The 24,414-nt window shown below is 54.7% G+C and overlaps 1 protein-coding gene across 1 annotated transcript; it reads right to left on the bottom strand.

The window, feature by feature from the left end:
* Positions 1–495: 495 nt before the first annotated feature.
* On the bottom strand, positions 496–23,611 carry FAM163B (family with sequence similarity 163 member B). The gene is made up of 3 exons (XM_053962377.1): positions 23,348–23,611; positions 3,089–3,204; positions 496–3,007 (listed from the first exon to the last, which is right to left on the bottom strand). The coding sequence occupies exons 2-3, from the start codon at positions 3,179–3,181 to the stop codon at positions 2,408–2,410; spliced, it is 693 nt and encodes a 230-aa protein (XP_053818352.1). The 5' UTR covers positions 3,182–3,204; positions 23,348–23,611; the 3' UTR covers positions 496–2,407.
* Positions 23,612–24,414: the final 803 nt, after the last annotated feature.

Raw genomic sequence — 24,414 nt, 5'->3', positions numbered from 1 at the left:
TGTTTTATTCTCCAGTTTGTAGTGGAGTGCTGGGAACACTGGAATTGGGGATTTGCTGGTGCCCAGGGGAGGCAGAGCAGCTTTAAATCAGGAGGATCACAGCTACTTGGACAGTGATGCAAGGAAAAGTCCCAACAGCGGGGGAATTTGGGGACTTTTGGGGGCCCTTTGGGGTTCTGTGGCTTTAGAAGCTGCAGCCCTGAAGCTCCTCAGGGGCTTGGGAGCAAAGAGATTTCACATGGTGCCAGTAAGAAAAGGGCCTTTCTGAGCTCCCAAGGGCTTATTGCTCTGTGTTTTTACTGGTGTGACCCCCAGACACTGAGCCAAAGGCTCTTTAGCACCCCCCAAACCTCTGTGTGCACCCCAAGTGCTGCTGCAGCCCTCCCTCAGCAGCAGGGAGCTCCTGAGTGCTTTGCTAACATCACCCCAAATTTGCAGATGCAGGGGCAAAAAAAAAAAAAGGAAAACAACAAAGAACAAACCTCAAAACCCATGTCAAAGTAATTTATTTCTTTTTATTTTTTCTTTTTTTACTTTTCCCCTCCCCAAATCTGAGATTCCCAAAGTCCTGTACAACAGATCACCAGGTGAGGGTTAGTGAAAGCCAACCATTTGCTGAATTTCCAAGCTACAAGGGAAAGAAACAAGGAAAAAAAGGAGGAAAGGAAGGCTGGTGGGAGAAATCACGAAAAATGGGAAGAGAAGGGCTCAAGGCATGGGAACAGACCCCAGTGAGAGCTGTACATGGGGGCATGGTCTGAGTGGCTGCATCCCTCTGGGATGTGCTGGACCACAGGGACCGAGCCCGGAATATTAAACACGTACGAAACCAACCCCAGCCCTCCCCACCCCAAACAGAACCTCCCCCCCCCAGAAAGTCGAAGATACTCATTTGCAAAGACTGACTTGTACTTCAAAAGGTTTCCTGTGGAATTAAAAGCCCTCGTGGTTCGAAGTAAAATACCCAGCCGGGCTGCAAACAGTGTCCGTGAGCCCAGGGGGCTGCAGCCACGGCTGCTTCTTCCCAGAACACCTTTAGAAAGGAAATTCCCCCTGGAGCACAGCCCTGAGCCCATCTGAGTCTCTGTGCAGCCAGTCCATCCTCAGCAGCTACCCCCAGGTGATGCTTTTAACCTGAATAATGCCCAGTCCAGGAGAAACAGGGTGTTGTGTCACAAGGAGTGTGCTGAGGTCGGAGGGGAGGGATGGAGACAGCCAGGAGAAACCAGAGCTGGAGGCCCCTCAGTGCTGCAATTCCTCTCCTAAATCTCTGAGTAACCCCAAGGGCTCCTTTGCAGCACATCTGGTGCAGAGGGACACGCTCGGGGACCAGCTCTGTGCCTGCTGCTCCCCCAGGGCTGTCCCTGCTGGATCCAGCGTGGGACAGAGCTGGTGCCACAGCCAGGCTGCCCGGCCATGGGAAATGGCTCAATGGAAAACACAAATCAGAGGTTTTGACTGAATTTAAAAGTCTTTTGACGCTGTCCTGGATGGCGGGGGGGAAGGGTCTTTTTTATTTTTGTTTAAAAAACCTCTCCCAAACAAATAAATGTGTGTAAAAATGTGCATGCAAGGGGTGGGCACACACACGGCGACCCCTGTGCCACGGAGCCCTCAGTGAGAAGTTGTGGATGGCATTACTTGGAGCAGGGATGTTGATTATCCAGAGGGATATTCCTCCATCCCAAGGTGTGCTGTGTGTTATTTCCATCGCCGAGTAATGCAGAGGTTTTACATCCCCAGCCCAGCTCCTTCAGGGGGTCCATGAGGCCACTCTGGGGGGCTCCAGGGACAGGCCCAGCCACCATCCTAACCCTGAGGGGATTGTGCCTGGCACCTGGGCATTAACGCCCGGCTGGAGGAGTGGGATGGGCTGGGAGTGGCGCAGGGCTGTGCACACTCACACCCACAGACACCCCCATGGCTGCAGCGGGGAGCAGCACGGCACAGGCTGGCAGAAGGGTGGGCAGCGACAGCCCTGCTTTGCTCGAGGACATTTTGGGGTGGGTGAGTGTATCCTGGGGCCCCCAGGTCACGCCAGCAGCTGCTGCTGACCTGCAGCACGAGCCGTTTTCAGCCACCCATGAGCCCCATCATTCGCTCATCACCCCCAGGCCCAGTGGTGAGGAGGGGCAGCTCCTCCGTAGGAAAGGATGCTCAACATCAAAATCCTCTTTATAAAAGAAAAAAAGCAAGCAACGCAGCGCTGGGAAACCTCCCGTTCCAGCTGCACCCCCGCACTCCTCACTCGGGGTTGCTCCGCTCCCCCTTTATACCACCAGCCCGTAGAAATACATTCACTTCATTTTTTTGTTGTTGTTGTTTTTTCCCTTTTCAAACCCCCCCCCGCCACGAATCCCGACCAGTCCTTCCCGCTGTGGAGGAGGCTGGGAGGGCGGGCGGCAGCTCACACATCGGTGCTGATGCTGCGGCTGCGGGAGAACGCCTCCCGCATGGCCGAGAGCCGGTTGGGGTTGAGCGCCTGCAGGTTGGACACCGGCAGGGCCAGATCCTCCTGGCTCACCGTCTTGTAGCTCACCCGGTCCCCCCCGTTGTGCAGCTCCTCGGGGGGCTCCTGGAGGAAGAAGGTGGGGGGCTCCTGCAGGAAGGATGTGGGGGGCTCCTGCAGGAAGGAGGTGGGGGGCTCCTGGAGGAAGGAGGTGGGGGGCTCTTGGAGGAAGGAGGTGGGGGGCTCTTGGAGGAAGGAGGTGGGGGGCTCTTGGAGGAAGGAGGTGGGGGGCTCTTGGAGGAAGGATGTGGGGGGCTCTTGGAGGAAGGAGGTTGGGGGCTCCTGAAGGAAGGAGGTTGGGGGCTCGTAGGGAGCGCAGCTGGGGCAGCTGGGCCGGCTCTGGGTCGGTTTTTTGGCGAAGGGGGATGAGGAGTACAGGGAGGGGCCGTTGGTCAGCACTACGTTGCGGTTGCAGTGCAGCGGAGGGATGTGCGAGTGCACGGCGAAGTCGGGCTCCTCCTCGTCCTCCTCGGATTCATCCTTCTTGCAGCAGTAGTACTGAAACGGGAGGGGCTCAGCTGGCACCCCCAAAGCTCCCACCCCACCAGCCCTCCCCGCTGCGACGCCCCCCGGCCTTACCTGGAGCCTACAGTAGCAGAGGACGGCGATGATACAGAGTAAAATGACAGTCGCTAATATTCCACCTGTGATGACCACGGTCCCGGCTGTCATCCGCCCTCTTCTCCATTAACAGCCTGCAAAATCGAGTGCACGGGGTGAGGGGATGGGCTGCAGAGCCCCAAACTCTCTGCTAACCCCCCTTTGAAGTGGGATAAAAACCAGGAGGGCTCTGAAGGGCAGAATCAGAATCCACTGGGCACCCGTGGAAAGTCACCAGGGAGTCCCCAAAAATGCCATCCTGCAGGTGCAAGGGTTAAAAAAACTTCATGCAGTGGGTGAGAGATTGAGTGAGAAGCACCTCTGGGGTCACACGTGTCTGTTCTGCCCTCAGGAGGGAGAGCCAAAGGAAATAACACCAGGCACCAAGGGCACTGTCCCAGCTCCTACCTGGTGGCAGAAAGCTTCAGTGATGGGAAAAGGAGCCTTGCATTAAGGATTTCTGATCTGCACTCATTTTCCTCTGAGCCTATAATCCATTTTCCCCAAGAAAACAATGTGGTATTTTAATTTGGAATAACCTCAGCTGCTAAGTGAGCCTTTAACTACTGCAGGGAGCGGGGTGCTGCCCTCCCTGAGAGCAGGACCTGTCCGAGACACCAGGATCCTCCACTTCACCACGGCCAAACCACGGGGGGGGGGGGCTCTGGGGGCACCCCGGGATGATGTTTGACAGCCCCAGGTGAGCTGTCAGTGGACATCACAGAGATGCTGTGGCTCAGTTTGCGTTTTGGGGTACCACCAGCACCCTTCTCTCCCTGGAATGCCCCCTGGGAGCTGGCACGGCACAGGGAGCAGCAGAAGGTCCCTGTCCCTGTCCCTGCTGGGCTCTCCCAGAGGGCAGATGTTGTGTATCATGCACAGCACGAGCCTTGCAACACCAGCACGGTGCAAGGATGCTCTCAGCATCCTTCCCTTGAATGCTCACGGGAGGCCTCGAGTTCCTCTCCAGCCCAGGATCAGACACAGCTTTTTGCCCCAGGAAGGATGCTGGGGAGACAGGCTACCAGCCTGCTCAGTGGCACTAAAACTGGCACAAACAAAGCCCCAGCAACATTTTAGGTCAGGCTGGGAACAGCAGGAGAGACATAAATTAAGGCAGAAATCCTAGCCTGACCACCTACTCTCCAAGTGCTTTAACAAAGCTGGCTCCCAGCTCGTGCTATCAGGTTAAAGCAAAAACCAGCCACCCCAGCCCCAAATCACTTCAGCACCCGAGGTAAAGCAACTGGATCTGTCAGGGATTTAACCTGCTTCCAAAGAAAACAAACCTGTGCCATATTTTCAGGCACTTAATGTCCTGCTAAAGTTGGGCGAGTGCTGAATGGATAAAGCAGCGTCACATTTTATGTTGCTGCTGAGCAGCTCGGGAGGAGGGAAGGGAATTTATCCCGATGGCTCCACGGCTTCTCACACCCTTCTCACACCCTACGGCCACGAGGCAAAAGCAGGGCCCAAATCCTGCCCTCATTCCTCAGGGAAAACACTCTGAGGAGGCTCAGGGGGAGCAGCACAGCCACGGGAAGGGTTTGCAAACGATGCATTCGTGGTTTAGAAACTTTGGCTGCTGTTTAAAGAGGGATGGAGGCGCCTGGCTGGGCCAGGTGCCAGCTGGAAATGCCCATCCCTGGGTCCTTTGCTGCCCCCACTTGCAATCCCCACGCTGCCCCGGAGCCAAGGGCAGGGGGTGCAGGGTTGGGACAGGAACCTGGCTCTGGGGTGGCCACTCAACCCTGCAGGCTCTCGGGGATGGGAGCTGCACCCATGGCACAGCATCAGCATCTCCCTGCCGGCCCGAGATGGGAGGTGGCAGGCAGAGCTCTGCCAGGGAGGGCTCTCCGGCTTTTCCACCCATTAATTAAAGCCCCGGGGCACAAGCCAGGGCTGCACTGAGCCAATTTCCACGGTTCCTGTCCAGCCGCGCCCAGCCAGACGTGGCATCGGAGCCACTGCTCCCTCCGGAGCTGGACCATTTGCATTTCTCCCTTTTCCCCTCCCCAAACATACTTCTCTGATTAAAGCTGCATACCTGGAAGCTTTAAACCCTCCAGCGTGCAAAGGGGGAGGGAAGCAGAGCATGCGGAGGCCCATAAGCTGAACAATTCCTGTCTAGACCTCCTTTTTACATTTGTTCCTAATTTCACGCTCCACAGGCTCCCAGATTCATATATTTAGCAATAAATATCCTGGTAAAAGGAAGTGCTTTGCAGCTCTGCTGTGGTCTTGGAGAAGGTATGCAGGAGCCCTGCTCTGAGGAAGGCAGGCAGGGGGACTCAGTCCCGAGAGACCTCGGCTCCTTCCTCCAGCTTTAGGAGCCCTCCAGCTACCAAGGATGTCTGAACCCATCCAAATTCAGCCCCCAGCACATCATCCATCCCTGGCAGGCAGCAGGAAGGGGCTGCAGGGGGGGTGTAACTCCACACAGGCTGTTTGCCCCCAGCCCAGCAGCCCTTTGCTGTAGGAACGTGGTCCCCAGTGCCATGGGGTGACAGGGGGATGGTGGCCCTGGGGTCACTGGGAGCACGCAGGGCTTGATGCAAGGCTCCTCCTTTCTCAGAGTGAAAAGGACAGGCTGTGCTGCCACAGACCAAAACCATTTCACAGTTCCTGGATGCAGGTCCTGCAGGAGCTGTTTGGTTTTAGACACGACCCTGTGCCACCTGCCTGCTTTTCCCTGTCCCTGCCATGCCTGAGGATGTGGATTTTGGGGTTGAACTCTCACGAAGGGCCGGATCTGCCTCAGCCTCTGCTCCTGCCTTCCCTTGGGCACTGCCATGAGGAGCTGCCCAACGCAGGGGCTGGGGGAAGCTTCTCATGAGCAACAGCGAGTGGCAGGAGAAGGGTTGGGGTGAGAAATCATCCTCTTTCCACCTCCCCAGCACCTTGAACACGGCCCCTGGACCACCACGGGTGCCCGGTGCGGGGAGAGGCTGCTCACAGCTGCGCCTGGCTCCGTGCAGCCGCTGCCCCTCGGGAGGGCTGCGTGGGAGGAAGGCTTCCGAGCAGCTGGGGGGGCTGAGCTCAGCCCAAACCAAGGCTCCAGCAAATACCCGCCTCTGAAAAGCTGAGCTCCAGGTCCAGAGGCTCGTGTGGACTGGCCTGATCCTGCCTGCTGAAGCTCGGCGGGGGAAGGAAGAGGAAACTGCTCCGAGGTTCCTCTGAGCACCCAGTTAAGCCACCTTGTAGGGTTTGCAGGGATTAAGAATAATCTTCTGGGCAATTAAATAAAGGAGGCTTTCAGCTGTCCCATCCCACCCCAGATCCCAACTGCAGGGTAACAAAGTCACTCCGAAGAGTTTTGCACCACCTGGAAGTGCTGCCATGGCAAGTGGTTATAAAAAGGGAATGCTGGTGCTACTGAAGCTGTGCCTGCACAAGGAGATCGTGTCTTACATGCAAAGAGCTGTATCCCAAAGCTTGTCCCTCTCTACTGCTACTGCATCCCCCAGCAGCCCTGGGAACCAGAGGCAGCACAGCCCTCTACTCACCACAAAACGTGGGAATTGCCCTCATTCACCTGTCCCCAGGAGCTGGAGATTCAGACAAAACAGCCAGACTGGGTACAAAATGCCAACTGGCAGCACAGACACCAGTGCTGGCAGGATTGATCCAGCGCTGGAGCAGGCAGGAGCTGAGACCCTCCCTGGTGAGCACACAGGGACAGACACAGGCAGAAACAGCCCCTGCTCCAGGGAACGACAGGGAGCTGAGACCCTCCCTGGTGAGCACACAGGGACAGACACAGGCAGAAACAGCCCCTGCTCCAGGGAACAACAGGGAGCTGAGACCCTCCCTGGTGAGCACACAGGGACAGACACAGGCAGAAACAGCCCCTGCTCCAGGGACACTCAGCTCCAACCCCGGAGTGAGCCCCTGCCCCTGGCTCACCGTGCGTGCAGGGGAGCGGGGCTCAGCTCTGCCCCGTGCTTCCAAACAGCCAAGATGGAGAAGGGAAAGGAGGAAAAAAAAAAAAAAAGGAAAACACCCATCCCACCCTCGTCAGGGAGCAGGGGAGGCCAGCGCCGTGTCCTGGAGTGACACCGTCCTGCCTGTCCTGGCTCTGCTCTGCACGAGCACATCCCTGGCTCCGCTCTGTGCTTGGACAAGTTGTTTCTGCACCGAGTGCTGGGTGTCCTCCAGCACCCGGGAAGGGCCTCTGAGGGGGGACTGACCCCAGCACAGCCCCCAGGCTGACCCTCATCCGGGCTGCTGGGGGGGGGACCAGCTCATTGGGTCACTCCAGGGCAAAGATCCAAGGGAAGGACCTCAACGGGGGGATGATGAGGTCGGGGAGATTTTAAGTTCTGTGTGGAAACTGGGCGTTGAGCAGCTGTGTGTGGGGCAGATGTGTCTGACCCTGCGTGGTGCAGGGAGAGCAGCACTGCAGGTCTTGCCCTGGGTGGGCAATGCAGCCACTTCCCAGCTCATCCACGTGCCACGAATCCTGACACTGACACTGCTGGTCAGGCCCTGCCTCAGAAGGAAGAAAAAGAGCTCAGCACGATGCCAGGGAAACAGGAGAGCATGTGAGGGATGCTGGCTGTCCCAGATGCCACTGCCCTAAGCCACTGGGCCTTGCTGCTTTCTGTCCCCAAGTCGGGTGCAGACAGCATTCAGGACCTTGAATCAGAACAAGAAATCCCACTGTAATGAACTGTCCAGGGCAGAGCAGACAGGATGCGAGCCCTTGATGCTGTAAAGTTGAGGATAAGCCTGGCTTGAACTCCTCTGCTGCCACCCTGGAGCTCTGTAAGTGCCACAGCTCTGCCCAAAGGCAAACACCGGAGAGTGTCAGTGTGGAGGAACTGCCACGGGCTTGGGAGGTGGGAAAGCAGCAAATAAACCAGGAGCCAACACCAGTTTGGTGGCAAATCCAGCCTCCCTCGTGCATTTCCCCCAGTTCCTGTAATCCTACCCAGTCAATGAATAAGAGCTGGGCTCTGGGAACGGCCGGGCAAGGTGCCAGCAGGAGACTTTGCATCTCTGGAGCCAGGGCCAGGGCAGCTGCCAGAAACACAGGCAGGAACGGGGCTTTCCAGATGAAAAACACTTTAACCAGCGGGCCTGCATCAGCCCCGTGGCTTTCCAGATGAAAAACGCTTTAACCAGAGGGCCAGCATCAGTCCCCTGCGCTCCCTGTCCCCTCCTGAGGACAGCATTCCTGGCCTGGGGGCTGATGCTCCTGCAGGGATTCAGACAGCCAGGCTGGGCTGGGTCACTGCAGACCCCTGGCTTTGACAAGGCCACCTGGGCACTCCTCAACACAAGGAGACACATCTCACCACTGCATGCTTGCCCAGCCCAGCAGCAGTGCTGTCCCCATGGGAACCCCCATCTCCAGGCACTCCGTGCTCCAAGGGATTTTGAATATTTTATGAGCAGAGGGCACTTCACTCTCTGTTGTGCCCTGTTGGGAGGGGGCTACACACAAATTCCCAGGCTCATCCACAGCAGATGGGTCCTCCTGGGTGCTGGAGATGGCCCAGAGATCCCAGCAGTCCCAAATTCCCACCTGCATCCCCCAGGACAGTGCTCATCCCATCTCTGCTCAGACACCGCCCTCGGCAGAGCAGATCCTGCACTCAGGAGGGCCCTTCCCCACCCTGAAAGGTACCACTATTGATGATCCCTGGAATAAGAGGAATTCTGTGAGCCCGTGGCACATCAGAGAGGGCTCCACCAGCTGGGAGATGCCTGTAACACTGTCATGGGCTTTTAACAGCAAACACAGCAGAGAACAGAACATTCCACATCCACCTGTCCCCTTCTGGTGGCCTTAGAGCCTTTACCCGACTTAAAGCCAGCTTCAGAGGTCACTGTCAGTGGCACAGGGGTAACCCACAGCCCAGACTCCTGTGAGAGTCCCCCAGCCCTCCTGCAGCTGGGACAGCCCCGGGTGCTTCAGCTCCCATTGATGTCCAGAGCAGAAACCACACGTTGGAAAGGGAAATTCTCCCCAGTGCCTGATCAATTATTTATCAGCCAGGACCTTCAGCTCTGCAGAACAGGATCCCAGCCACCCGCCAGGCTTGGGCAGGGCTCAGGGGACACCTGGGGATGGCTGAGGGCAGGACAGCACCTGGCCAGGAAAGGTTTTAGTGCCCTGCCAGTGAAAGCCAAGGCTGGAGGTACATCAGGATCACACAGATGATGGGTGATTTGGGGATGTATCCCCCATATCTGCATCAATCAGAACACACAATAAATTCCTCCAGAGGGCTGGAGGGACCAGGGGCTGTTCCTCTCCTCTCTGCCCATTCTCAGCTCAGGCCTCTGCAGCCAGAAAATCTCCCCCCGTGCTCCCAGAGCAGTGCTGAGGTGGGGAATGGGTCACACTGAGCTGTTCCTTCTATCTGCTCCTATTATAATTCAATATAAAAATGGTATTACAGATAATTAACCCCCCGGATTTTATAATGAAAAGTGTTTTGTTAAATGTCACGTGTCAGTCCAACAACTGCTCGTTGCATAACCTTTTTCCAGATACCAAGGACACTGTATATGCACCTCTGCAGGCGTCCCTGCCACAGAACTGAATTTTGGGTCAAAGGGACCTTTAAAGGTCATCAGGTGTGACCCCCACAACCTGCCAGAGCAGCCAGGCTGCATTCCTGTGTGACAGCACCAAAACCCAGCAGAGGAGGCTCAGGCTGTTCCAGAGATCCATCCTACAGCAAGAGCCACTTCGAACTGTGGGGTTTCCTGAAGTTAAAAAAAAGCAGAAGTTCACAGCAGAGTCAGGAATCCTCTCGCACCAGTTTTTACAGCAGAGATTAGCTCTCAGTCTGAGTTTCCAGCACACTTCAGAAGGTTTCCTTGCATGCAGGGGTTGCCCATCCCGGCAGAGGGAATGTGTGCTCGGCACTAATGAGGCACTAATGGCACTGAGCACACGCAAATCACGCTTCACAGAAACAATATTTGCACAGCTCATCAAAGCGGCGTGAAGGCTTACTAAGCACAATGCCAGGCAGGAATTTCAGCGACGGCAGATGCTCCATGGAGAGAGGCTGTGCTGCTGGGAGGGATGGGGGAATCGCTGAATCACCTGGACGCTGCCCTTGGGAATGTCCCCTTCAGGGGCCACCCTGAAGGTGCTGCTGTCCTCATTCCAAAGTGACAGGGGAAGGTGACTGTGGACACTTGTGCACTCATGAAGGGCCCACCTTGCTCTGTCCCCCTGTGAAAATGAACGACCACATCCTGAGAGCATCGCAGGGGCGTTGGTGACATCGAGAGAGGTGCTGGTGATAATGGCAGGGCTGCTGGAGACATCCAGAGGGATGCCAGTGAGCTGCCCACCAGTGCACCCCTGTGACATTCACATCCTCTGGGCAGAGAGACATCATTCTGCCTCTCAGGGGAAGCACAGAGAGAAGAAGAGAAAACAATCTTTCTCTCTGCTCCTTTGTTTTCCCCATGTGGAATGTGGTGTGGAGATTGTTCACCTGCAGTGGTTGCTGGGCTGGATTCTGGTGAAGGTTGTTTGGGGTCAGTGACCTGTGGGATCCAGCTGTGGCTCGGGCTCTCAGCAGAGTCACAAGTTTGTTAGATAGGTAAGAAGTATGTAAAATGAAATAATATCTCTTTAAATAGTATATTAATGTATTATAGTATAGATTTAATAAAGCTGTCCTTCAGCCTCCTGATCTGGAGCAGACATCAGCATTTCTTCCCGTCGGGGGTCGCCTGATTTCCGATGCACCCCTGCACACCAACCCTACGCTGGCATCGGTCCAGGACAGGTAAATCCAAAAACCAGGCCCAAGGAACTGGTGCAGCAGTGATGGACTCGCCCCCAGGTCTGAGCTGCCACAGTGGGAGCTCACAACCAGCCAGGCTCTGTCTTGATCTCAGAACTGCTGTCCAACCACTCCAGAGGGTTTTACCCTCCTCAGTCCCACCTTTTATAGTAAAAAATGTGGTGAACTTTGGATGTGGGAAGAAATGATATTTGGTTTTAGATTAGAAGGTTGAAGGATAACTTTATTAAAACTATTGACATTGACACCAAAACCCAGACCAAAACACCAAAACTATTATATATATATATATATAAAGAGATACTATACTATTTTATATACTTACTTTTTACTTACTTATTTAACTAACTACTAACAAAACTCGTGAGTCTCTGTTGAGAGTTTGAGATATAGTTGGATTTGATTGGTTATTGAAATTAAATAACTTTCACTAGAATCTAATTAAGCAATTACTTCAGGTAAACAATCTCCACACCACATTCTACATGGGGAAAACAAAGGAGTAGAGTTCAAGATTGTTTTCTCTTCTTCTCTCTGTGCTTCCCCTGAGAGACAGAATGATGTCTCTGTGTCCAGAGAATGTGAATGTCACAACCTTTCACTGCCCAAACAATCCCAGTCTGCTTAAGCACCAGGAATTGTTTCCATCCATCAACTGGGAAAGCAGGCCATAACCACAAACACACATCAGCAGTCTAAACTCCTTAAAAAAAAAAAAAAAAAAGAAAAAAGATAAAAGAAAGATGTGCTGTCATTCCACCCTGCATCATTTAATCACCTCTTGAGTATGGCTTAAGCAGCTTGAGATATTAAACATTAGAGAGAGCAGGATTGGGAATTAGCAGGCTGAGATAAGGGGGTGCAATCATTGCTGAGGGGGAAAAGGTCAGGGAGTGGGGAGCACCCACTGCCCAGCCCAGGACCTTCTCCCAGCAGGGCAGTTTTGCCAACAGCTCCTCACTTCCGAGGGGTGTGAACACATCTCTGTGGGATGGGAAGATCCTCAGCAGATTAAAGTCTTTGTGAGCTGCACATCCTGCTTCCCTTTGCTCAGGAGTCACAGATCCAGGCTGGGATCCAGGGAGCTCCTTTAAAATAAAATGCAGCAACCTGAGAGCTTCAGGGACACCAGCACACCCCTCTGTCATATTTTATGAGCAGAGGGCACTTCACTCTCTGTTGTGCCCTGTTGGGAGGGGGCTACACACAAATTCCCAGGCTCATCCACAGCAGATGGGTCCTCCTGGGTGCTGGAGATGGCTCAGCCCTCCTAAATTCCCACCTGCATCCCCCAGGACTGTGCTCATCCCATCTCTGCTCAGACACAGCCCTTACAGCACCCCTCTGTCCCTGCCCACCCCTGCCAGCTGTGGGTGGCTGTCTGGCAGCTGGTGACATCTCCATCAGCATCACACTGCGCCCCCCAGCATCCCTGAGCTGTCCTGGGCTCTGGCTTTCCATGTAACCCACTTTTTCCTCCTCAGTCCCCCTCCCCTGCCCTGGGGACACAGACCTGGCTCTGTGCTTCCAGCTCCTGCTCTGAGACACCAGGGGAGTCCCTGGGTGCTGTAGGCAGCCCTGCCTGGGATCTCCAAAGAGACATACGCTGCTGCTCTCAAAAAAAAAAAAAAAAAAGGAAAAAAAAACCACCAGAAAAAAGGGTTGGGAGTTTCCATAGCTACAGCTTTACATCGCTCTGGTGAAGGCTCTGGCTCAAGCCCTGTAATGAGGCACAAGCAGAGTGTTTTTTCCCACTCCAGCCCAGCAAGGCAGCGTGGTGCATGAATAAAGAAGAGGAGAAGAGAGGGGGAGCTCGGGGATCTTAGAAATAACACATAAATGTTAAGGACTGGAGTTTGGCACACGTTCCCTGCCCTGGTGCTGGGGCAGGGCATGAGCTGCACTTGGGGTAGGAGGGAAGGAGCCCCTCACTCATCACACGGTGAGTGAGAGGAACCTTCAGGCTGCCCGACATGGGCAGAGGACAAAAACTGCTGCATTTAAATTCCTTTCTGCCTGGTGCTCCCGGGGCTGGACCTCAGGGACTCGGGAGCTGCTGCAAGTGGGGAAGTGCAGAGGTTTAGGGCTGCTGCCAGGGCAGAGACACTGCCCACAGCACCTGGGACAGGGCACTTGCCTGCCTTCCCCTCCATGTCCTTTGTTCAATGTAATGTCACCCCCTTAGGGCTGGTGTCAGCACGTGCATTTGCAAAAGTGATCACAGAATCACAGAATTCCAGACTGGTTTGGGTTGGAGGGACCTTAAATTTCATCTCATTCCACCCCCTCCCATGGGGGGAACACCTTTCCCTATCCCTAAGCCCTGTCCAACCTCCCCTTGGACACTTCCAGGGATCATGGACAAGAGGGAGATGGGCTTCCTCATTATTTGCACCCTGGAGTTTTTCTACAGGAAGTAAAATCTCCTTATGTTATCCTCTTTGATAAGGATTTATCATTGCTGCATAAGGGAATTAATACAGACCGTCTGAGAGGGTAATTTTCAGATTCTTGGCAACTTACCATGAACCAGTTCCAGTAAATTTTCCCCTTTTTCCTCACCTTAATTTTGTTACAGCTTTTCCTGGGAGATGAGAGAGGGAAAGATTTAACTCAGAGGAAAAAAAAAAAAAAAAAAACCAAACAAAAATGACAACACCACAACAACAAAATCATAAGTGAAAGAGTGGAAAACATAAAGGAACTCACACAGCTCAGCTGAAAACCCTCATTAGAAGAATAAAGAAACAGAGAAAAACCTTCACACAAATTGCTCTGCTCAAGCCCACGTGGGCTGGGATCAGATGTTTGAAATATTGACTGTTCCCAGGGACAGCATCTTTCCGAAGGCAGAACACGTGTGAGGGATCTTCTTGCCTCTCGTCAGCACGGGGACGACACCAGCCCTGCCTTTGAAATGACTCCTTGATGCTGGAGAGGCCCTTGAGAGCGAGGCAATGGCTCCTGATCCTCATCTGCCACCTCCTCGCCGTGCCCAACTGCCAGAGAAATGCTGCCACAGGCACCAAAATGTGGGAAACTGAGGCAGGTGAGGTGAGAAGGATGGGTGTGATCAGAAGCTTCTGCTCAGTGCTGGCGCATCCTACAGCTCCTCCTTTCCTTGCTTGACTGACTGGCAGCACCTCAAAGCAGCAGAAAATGCCAGGGGTCTTCTCTCAGAAAGCCAAGCCTCAGACCAGTGCTCTGAGTCCCACCCTGAGCCTGTCTGAAGGCACCCACAGCAGCCCTGGGAGGGGTCAGAGCCCTGACCCCCCCAGGGATGAGCCCACAGAAATGCTTCCACCCATCCTGGGAAGCAGGAGGAGGCTCACACAGCACCCCCAAATCCCAGCTGGATTCCAGCTTTCCTCCCTTGCACCGTGAGCTCGCTTGGCCTGAACGCAGTTGTTGGAACTCCTTGGGAAGCAGGAGTGTTCTCTGCAAAATAACACACTTAATGTGGCATTCACATCCTCTGGGCAGAGAGACACAATTCTGCCTCTCAGGAGAAGCACAGAGGGAAGAAGAGAAAACAATCTTTGTCTCTGCTCCTTTGTTTTCCCCATGTGGAATGTGGTGTGGAGATTGTTCACCTGCAGTGATTGCTGGGCTGGATTCTGGTGAAGGTTGTTTGGGGTCAGTGACCAGTGGGATCCAGCTGTGGCTCGGGCTCTCAGCAGAGTCACAAGTTCATAGTTAGATAGGTAAGTAAGAAGTAAGTAAGTACAATATATACTATCTCTTTAAATAGTATATTAATGTATTATAGTATAGTTTTAATAAAGCCTTCAGCCTTCTGATCTGGAGCAGACATTGGCATTTCTTCCTCCATCTGGGGTTCACCACATTTTTACTAAGTTAATGTGCTGGACTTGGAGCCCAGGACCAAATTAGCAAAGCTGCTGATTTTCTGAGCTGAGCTGCGATGGACTGGGAACCCAGAACCAAATCAGCAAAATCTTCAGTGATTTTCCAAGCTCTCCAGGCACCACCTCCCCCATGGAGCCCTTCATTACCATCCTGCCTCGATGTGAACCAGACAGAGAGCTGAAGTCTGAGTCTTACAAAACCCAGAGCTGTAAAAATGTGAGCATCTTCCCAGTGCCCAGTGCCTTGGCACAGAAGAGCCCCTGAAAACGTGCAATGGAGCTGTTTCTGCAGGAGATGCCCCTTTGGGAAGTCCAACAGACCAGAAATCTCCTCTGGGAATCAGGAATGCCTTCACTGCTGGTCCAAACCACGGGCCTGGTTAAAAAACCACCTTCCAACCTGGCTGCCACTGCTGCTGGGCTTGACAGAGCAGAGAATGGAGCGTGTGGGAGCCCAGGAATTTCTGCTGGGAGCCCAGGATGCTTCAGTGCTGCTTCTGGTCTGGTTTAATTGGGATTATCATGGAATTGCACAAGCCTGTGATATTTGGGTTACAAGGTGATGTTAACAGCCCAATCAAACAAAACCCTTTTCATTTCAGGTCCTGGAAAACCTGTATTCATTTCTAGGACCCCTCTTTTTTTGAGCAAAACTCCAGAAGCAGTTTTGTGCCAGTTTTATGCATCCCTGGGGCTGAGCAACTCTAATCCTCTGCAGTCAACAGTTCTGCCACAGCCCAGCAATCTTCACACTTTATATTTACTCCCCATCAAGTCAGACAGTGTTTTACAGACTAACCCTTTGCCTGCCAATCTGAACATCCAACAGTATATAGTATTTATAATGGTACCCAGAAACCACGATCAGTGCTTGTTTTCTCAGAAACTGGTGCCACTGTTTTGTGTTTTCTGTAACCTGCATTGTTTTCTTTGAAAATACAACATAAACAAAAATGTGGTGCCAGAAACACAAGGGAAAATAGGTGCAACTAAGAAAACTCCACTTTCTGTGGGCTGAATCTGCTCCCACGAGCTTCTGTGAGAATCAGGAATAACTCTCGAGAAAACAGCAAAGATGAAGTGTTGCAAATCAGAAAAAAAATCATCTGCAACTGTCTAATATTCATTGTGCTTGTCTTTATCTCAGGGGGCTGGGCCTGCCCATGGGATGTCACATCCAGTGCTGGTCACAGAGGATCACAGAGGATCACAGAATCCCACACTGGTCTAGGTTGGGAAGGACCTTAAAGCCCCTCTCGTTCCACCCCCTGCCATGGACAGGGACACCTTCCACCATCCCAGGTTGTTCCAAGCCCTGTCCAACCTTGCCTTGGGCCCTTTCAGGGATCCAGGGTAGCCACAGCCTCTCTGGGCACCCTGGTGCCCACCAGATCTCCCCTGCAAAGAGAGACCTGAAAGCTCAGTGATGCCAGTGCTGGAGACCCGAGCTGCCCTTGGAATCACAGACTGGTTTGGGTGGGAAGGGACCTTTAAAGGTCACCAAGTCCAATCCCCATCCAGGAGCACATTCCCTGCTCTGGGTGGACCTTACCTGTGGCACAGTCACTGAGAAAACGGCTTTGGTGACATTTGGATGGGAGATGTCACCTGGAGGGCTTCGAGAAACACCTCTCAAGCATTGTCATGCATTTGGATGTGGAAGTGGGGCTGGCTCAGCTCTCCTGGCAGAGCTGCAGCCACAGGCAGTAGCAGCTTGGTGCCTGTCACTGTTTGCACAAGGACAAAGCCACACAAGAAGCCATGGGACAGCCATAAGTTGGAATTATTACCCCAGTTGCTCCTTTGTGTAACATAACAATAAACCCACTAAATTTTCCTAACAACAAATGCAAGTCAGCGCTCATTACCCTTCCCCTCCCAACTCCACTCCCACTCTCTCAGCAGAGCGATTTTCCCCCAGATCCCACCGCTAATCTTCCCAGGGCTTAGCTTCCCAGCAGGCAGCACCAATGAGACCGAGCCACCTCCTTCCCCTTCCACAGGAGAGCCTGCATCCCTGCACATCCCTGCTTGCACTCGCGGGGAAGATGGGGAGAGATCCCCACCAGCGAGCCCGTGCATCTCCTCAGCCACCCTCCCGCAGCTGGGACACCTCCAAGCCGAGCTCTAATTCCTCCCAGGAAACGGCTTGGATTGCCCCAAAATGCCTCTTGTTTAGAGGAAAACTCGGCTTTCCCCTGTCACTCCTGCGCGTTGTGTTAAGCAAAGAGCGGCGTCGTGCACGCCGCTGCTCTGGCGGCAGAGCGGGAGGCAGGAGGAGCATCGCTGCCCGCAGGGATGATGCAGGAGCTCTCCGTCAGGGAGAGCCTCCCTGCACACGCTGGCACCTCGCCCAGAAGGCAGGCAGCAGGTAAAGGAGAGAGTTAATGCCTTGCCAAAGCTCAGGCAGGAAGATCCGTGATGGATCCAAACCCAAACGCAGGCGGGGAGCGCAGGGAATCCAGACTTTGGAATCCAGGCTTTGCACGGCAAAGCCCGAGCAGCACCCTCTGCCTACAGCGGGAAGCAGACGCGGCTTTCCAAACAAACAAACCCGAGCTCTGTGCCGGGAGCGCGCTGTCCCTGCCGGCCACCTCGGAAATACCACAGCATTTCCCAGGCAGAAACACCCGAACGCCCCAGAGAGAAGCGAAGGTGGAATATTTGGAAGAGAAACGAGCAAAGCTCTCTGTAGGTAAGTTATTTTTCTCGCGGGAAGCCGTTCCTGTGAGTGATGCTTCAGCAGAGCTGTGATTTTCGCAGCCGCTCCGGGGACTCGTCTGACGCTTCCCTGTGAAATCCCCCTCGCTCCCGGCACGCTCCCGCAGCATCACAGCAAATTCCAGCCCCAACGGAGCCTCTGTGTCATCTTCTACAACAAAGTCCACCTCTCTCTGCTGTGATCAGTGCCAGCCGGTGAATCCTTGAACCTCAAGGCATTTTGGTCCAGTTCAGCTGAAGTGAACCGAGCTGGGGAGAGGTTGGGGAGACGAGGAATCCATCACAAGGCTGAGGTGAAGCCCAGGGGGATTCAAAGCAGCCCCATCACCCAGAAATCTGGGGGCTTCTCTCGCCCTGGCAGCCACTTTTCTGGCATTTATACGGATGGATTTCCCCCTTTAATCCCAAACACTCTGTGAGTAAAGAGAGGAGCAGGTTTTGCCTGGTGCCAGCTCTGTGGGGACAAGGCAGTGCTACACTCTGCTCCATCGTGGTCCAGGGACCAGCTCTGCACTCTAAAAAAATGCAGCCACACAGCACTTTTCCTGCTGGTTTGCTGAGATGGGATGGAAGGGGAGGAAATCCCAGCTGTGTGGCCTGCTCAGCACTTGCAACTCCCCCAGTGTAATGAGCTTATGAGCTCTGCAGCTCAGAGCCGGCGATGAACTCGTACCTAGAGCAAAGCCATGGCCTCAGAGCCAGACCTAAAGCTGGTGGTGCCCAGGGCTCCGTGCCCCGCTGAGCAAGATCATCTCCTTCATCCCCTCCCCAGGAGAGGCCAACCAGCTCAGCCTTGACAGAGCCTAAGCCGGACTTCAGTAGCAATTCAAAGGGAAAAAACGCTTTTTCACTGAGCCTGTTTTTCGGGCAGTTTCCTGTGGTTATCTCACCACCTAAGGATTTTGTGACTGTTATCTCGGAAAGGGAGGAAGAGGAGGCTGTGGAGCAGGAGGGCAGGGCTGGAGCAGCAGTGGGTGAACAGAAGGGGGAAGGGAGGGCTGGGTGTGTGGGATCTGAGCAGCTCCAAAGGGCTCCCCCAGCACTGAGACCCTGCAGCACTGACACGGCGTCACAGCACCAGGTGAGGCAGAGGAGGGCTGGAGGCAGCGGGACAGCACGGTCCTGCTGCAGGCACAGCCCTCTGCTTGGCCCCAGGGCTCCACTGAGTGCAATTCACTCACCCCAAAGCCCCTCAGAGAAAAACACTGGTGAAACAGGAAGATACGTGAGCCCACGACATGATTTCCTCTCTGAGGGGCAGGAAATCATCAGTGAGCATGAATTCTGCCTGCCCTGGGCTTGAGGAGAGCAGCCAGCAGTGGCTGCTGCCAGGAGCACGCGCAGGTGTGTGAGTGACAGCAGAGCCACAGCTCGTCCCTTCCTCCACATCCCTGTCACCTGGGCCAGGGGAGGGGAGGGCAGCTGGCCCCTGGCTCCTGGCAGGAATTCACTTTTCCTTTTTTTAATAGAGATTAATTCAGTGCTCTGGGACGTGCTGAATACAGGCGTGGGCTCCAAGTGGCTCCTGCTGTGGCCCCACTGAGCCCTGGCAGCCCCCCAGGCCCCTCTCCCTGCAGAGCCTCCCACCCTCGGCTCAGGTGCTCAAAGGCAGCTGCTTTATCCATGGCTAATGACATTTATTTTCTCCTCAGTGCCTCGGGGAGGGCTCTTTCTCCTGCTGATGTGAATCCTGCTGCCCTATTATGCTGATCTGAGACCTTTTTTTATCGTTGAAGTGCTGGTGAGCTCCACTGCATCCCCCATCTGTGCCCCCCAGCCTGCTCTTCCTTCAGCCATTCCCCAGGTTTGACCCCACCAGCACTGAAGCAAAGAGCAAACCCCCTCACATTTTCAGCTTGGATCAGGTCCCTCACCTGGCTGGGACAGGCTGAGCCTTACTTTTGGGTTTTTGGTAAGTTCCCTCTAAAACGGCCTTCAGAAAAGGCAATTACCACAGTGCCATTAAAGCTTTCCCCACTGCACAGCCAGCTAAGTCGCTGGGAGCCTTTTGAAATAACCTTTAAACAATAGATCCTGTCTTGTTTACTGAATGTTTCTGAACTCAACAGTAATGCATCCAGATGTCACCCCTTGCCTACCGTAGGCCTAACTATTTCTGGAAACACACCAAAGGCAAATTGCTTGGATAATGTCAGATATGGTTGCAAAAAGAATATGACAAGTTTCCATCTCCTTGATAAAAGCTGTGGAGCAGAGAGTTATTTCCCAGGGCAGCAGAGCCGTGTGTACCTTCCACTCAGCCCCGTGTAGGAGCTGCATCCCTCCCTCCTTCAGCTCATGGGCAGGTGGACAGTGGCACGTGTTTTCCAGCTTCCAGCTCAGGAAAACATCAGTGTTGCTGTCCAGAGAAGCTCAGCACACTGACAACATCCACGTCTGCGGCTGCAGGTGGCTTTTGTCCTGCGGGAGAAGCGCTGGAGATGGTGAGCAGGGCCTGAGCTGCCCCGGTGATGCCTCATCTCGACTTGTGCCATTGTTGGGAGTGGAGTTAAATGTCAGCTCTGAGCCATCACAGGGGATGGTTCAATGAGCAGGAGAAAGCTCTGTCTGAAGTGAGAGGCTGACAGAACTCGCCAGCCCCTGGTTCATGTGCTGTCTCCGCTCCTTGTCCTGCCAAGGGGAGCTCACGCTGAGGGAGGTGCTGGACCCAACATTGTACAGAGAGAAATCTGTACTCTTGGACACATAAAATCATCATCGTGGTGGTTCTGCCCTAAATCAAGTCCTGTCCCCACTCAGTGATGCCTCTGACACCTTGAGGATCACATCTCCATGGAGCCTGGTCCTCCTGCTGCTGCCCTGAACTGCTGTTAATGGGTCAAGGCTGTTATTAACCTTTCCAGGGACAAAGAGGTCCACGGATATTTCAAAACATTATTCTGACCTTTAATTTTGTTCCCCAGCCTTTCCCACTGCCCTCTGCCCAGGGCTGCTCTAGCAGGTTCCTGAGGTCCCAGCCCTGTCTGGGTTGGTGCTGGCTGTGAGCTGAATGTGGCTGAAAGGTCTGGAGAGGGTCAGAGTTCACCACCCACCTATCTGTCACCCCTCTGCCCATCTGCACTGCTGGGATAAAAGGCTGTTTGCTCAGGCAAAGGGGGAACCAAGTCTACCATAAGAGATTACAAGGAGAGAAGGAGATAACACCCAGTGACCTGGGAGAAAACGCAATTTAAATGGGGAATGAGCTGCAAGTTCAACCCCAACAGCTGCCACCTCTGCTCCATCCTTCCCTGCACCTCTTCAATGTCACAAGCTGCATCACCAGCCGTGGCTGCAGGAGCCCTGCCAGCCTGCAGCACCTCTTTCCTGGCCATGTCCTTATCCATATCCATGACAACACCACAGACAGGTACGGGAACAGGCCGAGTGGCAAGGGACCCAGCCAGGCCTGCTTCTTCCACCAGCACTGCGCAGCCAGAGGGAAAAGTCTGAGTCAGGCAAATCCCTTGGAGCTTGGCCAGCTGCAAAACCCCTCCTTGCCCCATGTGCTGGGTGCTGAGGACACATCCTGACATCCCAAAGGTCAGTGGCACAGACTCTGCTGGGCTGTGAGGATGCAGCCAAGCTCTCTGGGCTGCACGTAAATGCCTGGGGGGACTGAGCACCTTTATCTCTTTGAATCTGGCACCCAGCAAAACTTTTAAAGACCCTAAAGAGGTGCTGAGGAATGGCTGTAGGGTCAGAGTGGGAAACACTTAGGAAGGCTTGGGTCAATAAACCACGGGCAGTGAGTCTGTCCCTTACCCACTACTGAACATGTCCCCCTCAGAGAGAAAAGCCCCTGAGTCAAAGCTTGACTCTCGTGTCACCTCCACGAGGGTTTAGGGACTGCCAGAGATTCAATGGAAAAGTGTCAGGAGATGTGACAGCCAGACCCTCTACCAGGCTTTGCAGGAAAACAGCGAGGACACCACCAGGAGCCGCAGCACTGGTGATGTTCTGCCACTCGTTGTGCCCAGGTAGGCACAGGTATTTCAGAGCTGCCTGTGTTTGTCATCTGTGCCCACTGGCAACAAACCAGAAAGGAACAAATGCTGTTTCCTTCCTTTCCCTCGAATCCCCACATCCTTTCTGAACGAGAACCAATGTACTGCGGGGTGATAAATCCACATCAGTAGCTTTGCAGGGGATTTTGTTGAAGTTCTTTATCTCTCCTGAGCACCAGCACCATTCCTTAAGAGGTCCTGTCATCACTCTGCACAGAAACCCTGACATGAAGAGGAAGGAGGTTACACTTCTAATTACAGTTGCAGAATCTTTAAGGTGTTTAAAATCTTTTTTCACCAACTGACAGCCCCTAATGCACCTTTCTGCTCGTTTCAGGCAAGAAGAAAATCAACCACAGAGACTGCAAACAACCTCCAGTTATTCACAAGCCATTGCAGCGGGGCAGGAGCCTCAGCACAGGTGTGGGATAGTTCAGGCACTCACTTCATGCACAATTCATGTCAACTGCTTTCCCTCACAGCACTATCATTTAGATGCTTCCTCAGTGAAAACAAGATGTGATGACTAAAAACCCCATCCTACTGGGTACTTTTGCTCAAATGAAGTCACCCAGGAGCACCATCTGCACTCTAAAAATTGGGATAACCCACCAGGTTCCCTAAAATGACAGCCATACATCATGACAGACTGAAGTGCAGAGTTTTCCCTTCTAGGTTTTATGCTGATTTCGCTGCTCGTTTCAGGCTGGAAGACAATCTGTTGAACCTCAAAGTGCCGTCTTCTCTTACCTTGAATTTATTCTGCCAGAGAACTGTCTACCTTAATGAGTATGAGCACACCCCCACTCCCTCCCAAGTTTGGTGATCTGTTATGTCAAATATAAATAATCCTGTCTGAAAGCGGTCGATATGGGGAAATGAAAAGCCATCTTCCCTTGGGGGATTTCTCTCTCCCTCCCACAGCCCCCCTGAGCCCTCAGGCTACCTTTAATGTGCTGAACAGCATCCATGTGGCTCTGAGAGCACAGACCTCCATGGCTGCTGGACGCAGAGTGACAAAAACAACCCACAGGTGACTGTGCCATCACCTTCCTTGCATTCTGCCCTGGATCCCTCTCCGTCACCACTGCTGTGCTGAGTGTGAGCCAAGGGGATGTTTTCCTACCTAACCCAGGACTGGGGTGTCCTACAAACTCATTGGGATGGAGAGGGGGATTCTGATGTCCTTTGGGGCCAGCGCATGAGATGGAAACAAAGTGAATCACATGGCTTCAGGTGAGATGTCCAGACAATGAAGAGAGGCCAGTTCCAGTCCCACACTGAGCGTGCAAAGGGGACCGAGGTGTCCCTGGGGCAGAGAAGGACAGGACCTGCGCACCCAGGAAAGGCATGGGATGGGGGCAGCTTTCCCACTCCATCCTTGAAAGGTGCTTTCATGACATCCCTCGTAGGCTTTGGAGCTGAAGATGCTGTAGGATGAGGGAAAACGGAGCCTGGAGCACCCCAGTATTTTCCATGCAGGTCTGAGGCGGCGGGACTTGCCCGGTCCCTCCGGGCAGGCTGTGGGGGAGCGGATGCCGTGCAGTTCTCCATGTCCCTCCTCACCTCTCCCCCTCCAAATCCCTTCCCAGCCCACTCCCGGCAGCCGGGGCTGTCCTGTGCCTGCTGCCCTCCTTGCAGGCATCCCCGGGATGCGGGTTCGCTGCCGGTTCCCCGGAGCAGCGATCCCAGGCAGTTTCGGATGCACCGGGAAGCGGGCGGCGGGGGCGGGATCGAAGCAAACAGGGGAAAAAACACCGCGAGCGACCCCAGCGCTGGGAGAGACGGGAAGAAGGGGCCCGGCAGAGCCGGGGGGTCCCGCGGAGCCCCCGCGCCGGTGCCTTCTCCCGCTCCGCTTACCTTCACACGGGGGAATGGGGCCGGCTCGCTCAGGTGAGGACCGCGTCTCCCGAAGTCTCCCGCTCGGAGAGCATCAATACCAAAATAAACGGTTTAAAAAAAAAAATCTTAAAAATGGAATCACGATTAAAAAAATTATTAAAAATAAGCGGCAGAAAGGGGGCTGAGGAGGCGGGCGGCAGCGGCGGGCGCGGAGCAGGCAGCCGGCAGCAGCCACCCCTGTCGGCACATGGCCGGGCCGGCGGCTCTGCGGGGGCCGCTCCCGCCTCCCCGCCCCGCTCCCAGCGCCGCGGGGCCGCCAATGACGGGCCGGGAGCGGGGCCGAACCGAGCGGCGCCCGCCGAGCCCCGCAGCGGCCCCGCACGGCGAGCGCCGCGCCCGCCGCCCCCCGCCCCGCAGCCCGGGGTGCGGGGCCGCTCCCGCTCCCAGCCCGGGGTGCGGGGCCGCTCCCCCTCCCAGCCCGGGGTGCGGGGCCGCTCCCGCTCCCCCTCCCAGCCCGGGGTGCGGGGCCGCTCCCGCTCCCCCTCCCGGCCCGGGGTGCGGCCTCAGGATCCCAGTCCCGGCATGCGGGGATGCGCTGGGTATCCAGGAGGGGCAGAGCGGCGCTGCGAGATGGGGGACTCCCCCCAGAGCGGGGTTAGCCCCAAAGAGACCGGGGTCATCCTGCAACCGACACGGACTACCCCCCTACAGAGCCGGGTCACCCTCTCTACAGCCTAACTACCCTCCTAGAGAGCCGGGTCACCCCCTCTATAGCATAACCACCCACCTGCAGAGTGGGGTCACCCCCCTCTATACCCGAGTCACCCCCCAAAAGAGTGGGGTCACCCCCTCTATACCCGAATTACCCTCCAACAGAGTGAGGTCACCCCGTCTATACCTGAATCACCCCCTTACCGAGCCGTATCACCCACCACGGGGCCAGGGGATGCTGGTTTGGACTAGAGAGCTTCACCCCCAGTGCTGGCACAGGAAAGGAATCCCCCTCCCCATCCCCAGGGCAGAGACAAAGCCAAAGCAAACCTTGCAGCACCCCCTGTTTGATCCCACACAGCCCCCAGGGCATT

The sequence above is a fragment of the Vidua chalybeata genome, chromosome 21, assembly GCF_026979565.1.
Source record: "Vidua chalybeata isolate OUT-0048 chromosome 21, bVidCha1 merged haplotype, whole genome shotgun sequence".
In the NCBI taxonomy this organism is placed as follows: domain Eukaryota; kingdom Metazoa; phylum Chordata; class Aves; order Passeriformes; family Viduidae; genus Vidua; species Vidua chalybeata.
Note: the sequence above shows the minus strand (reverse complement) of the source record. Positions and strands in the feature narration are given on the sequence as shown.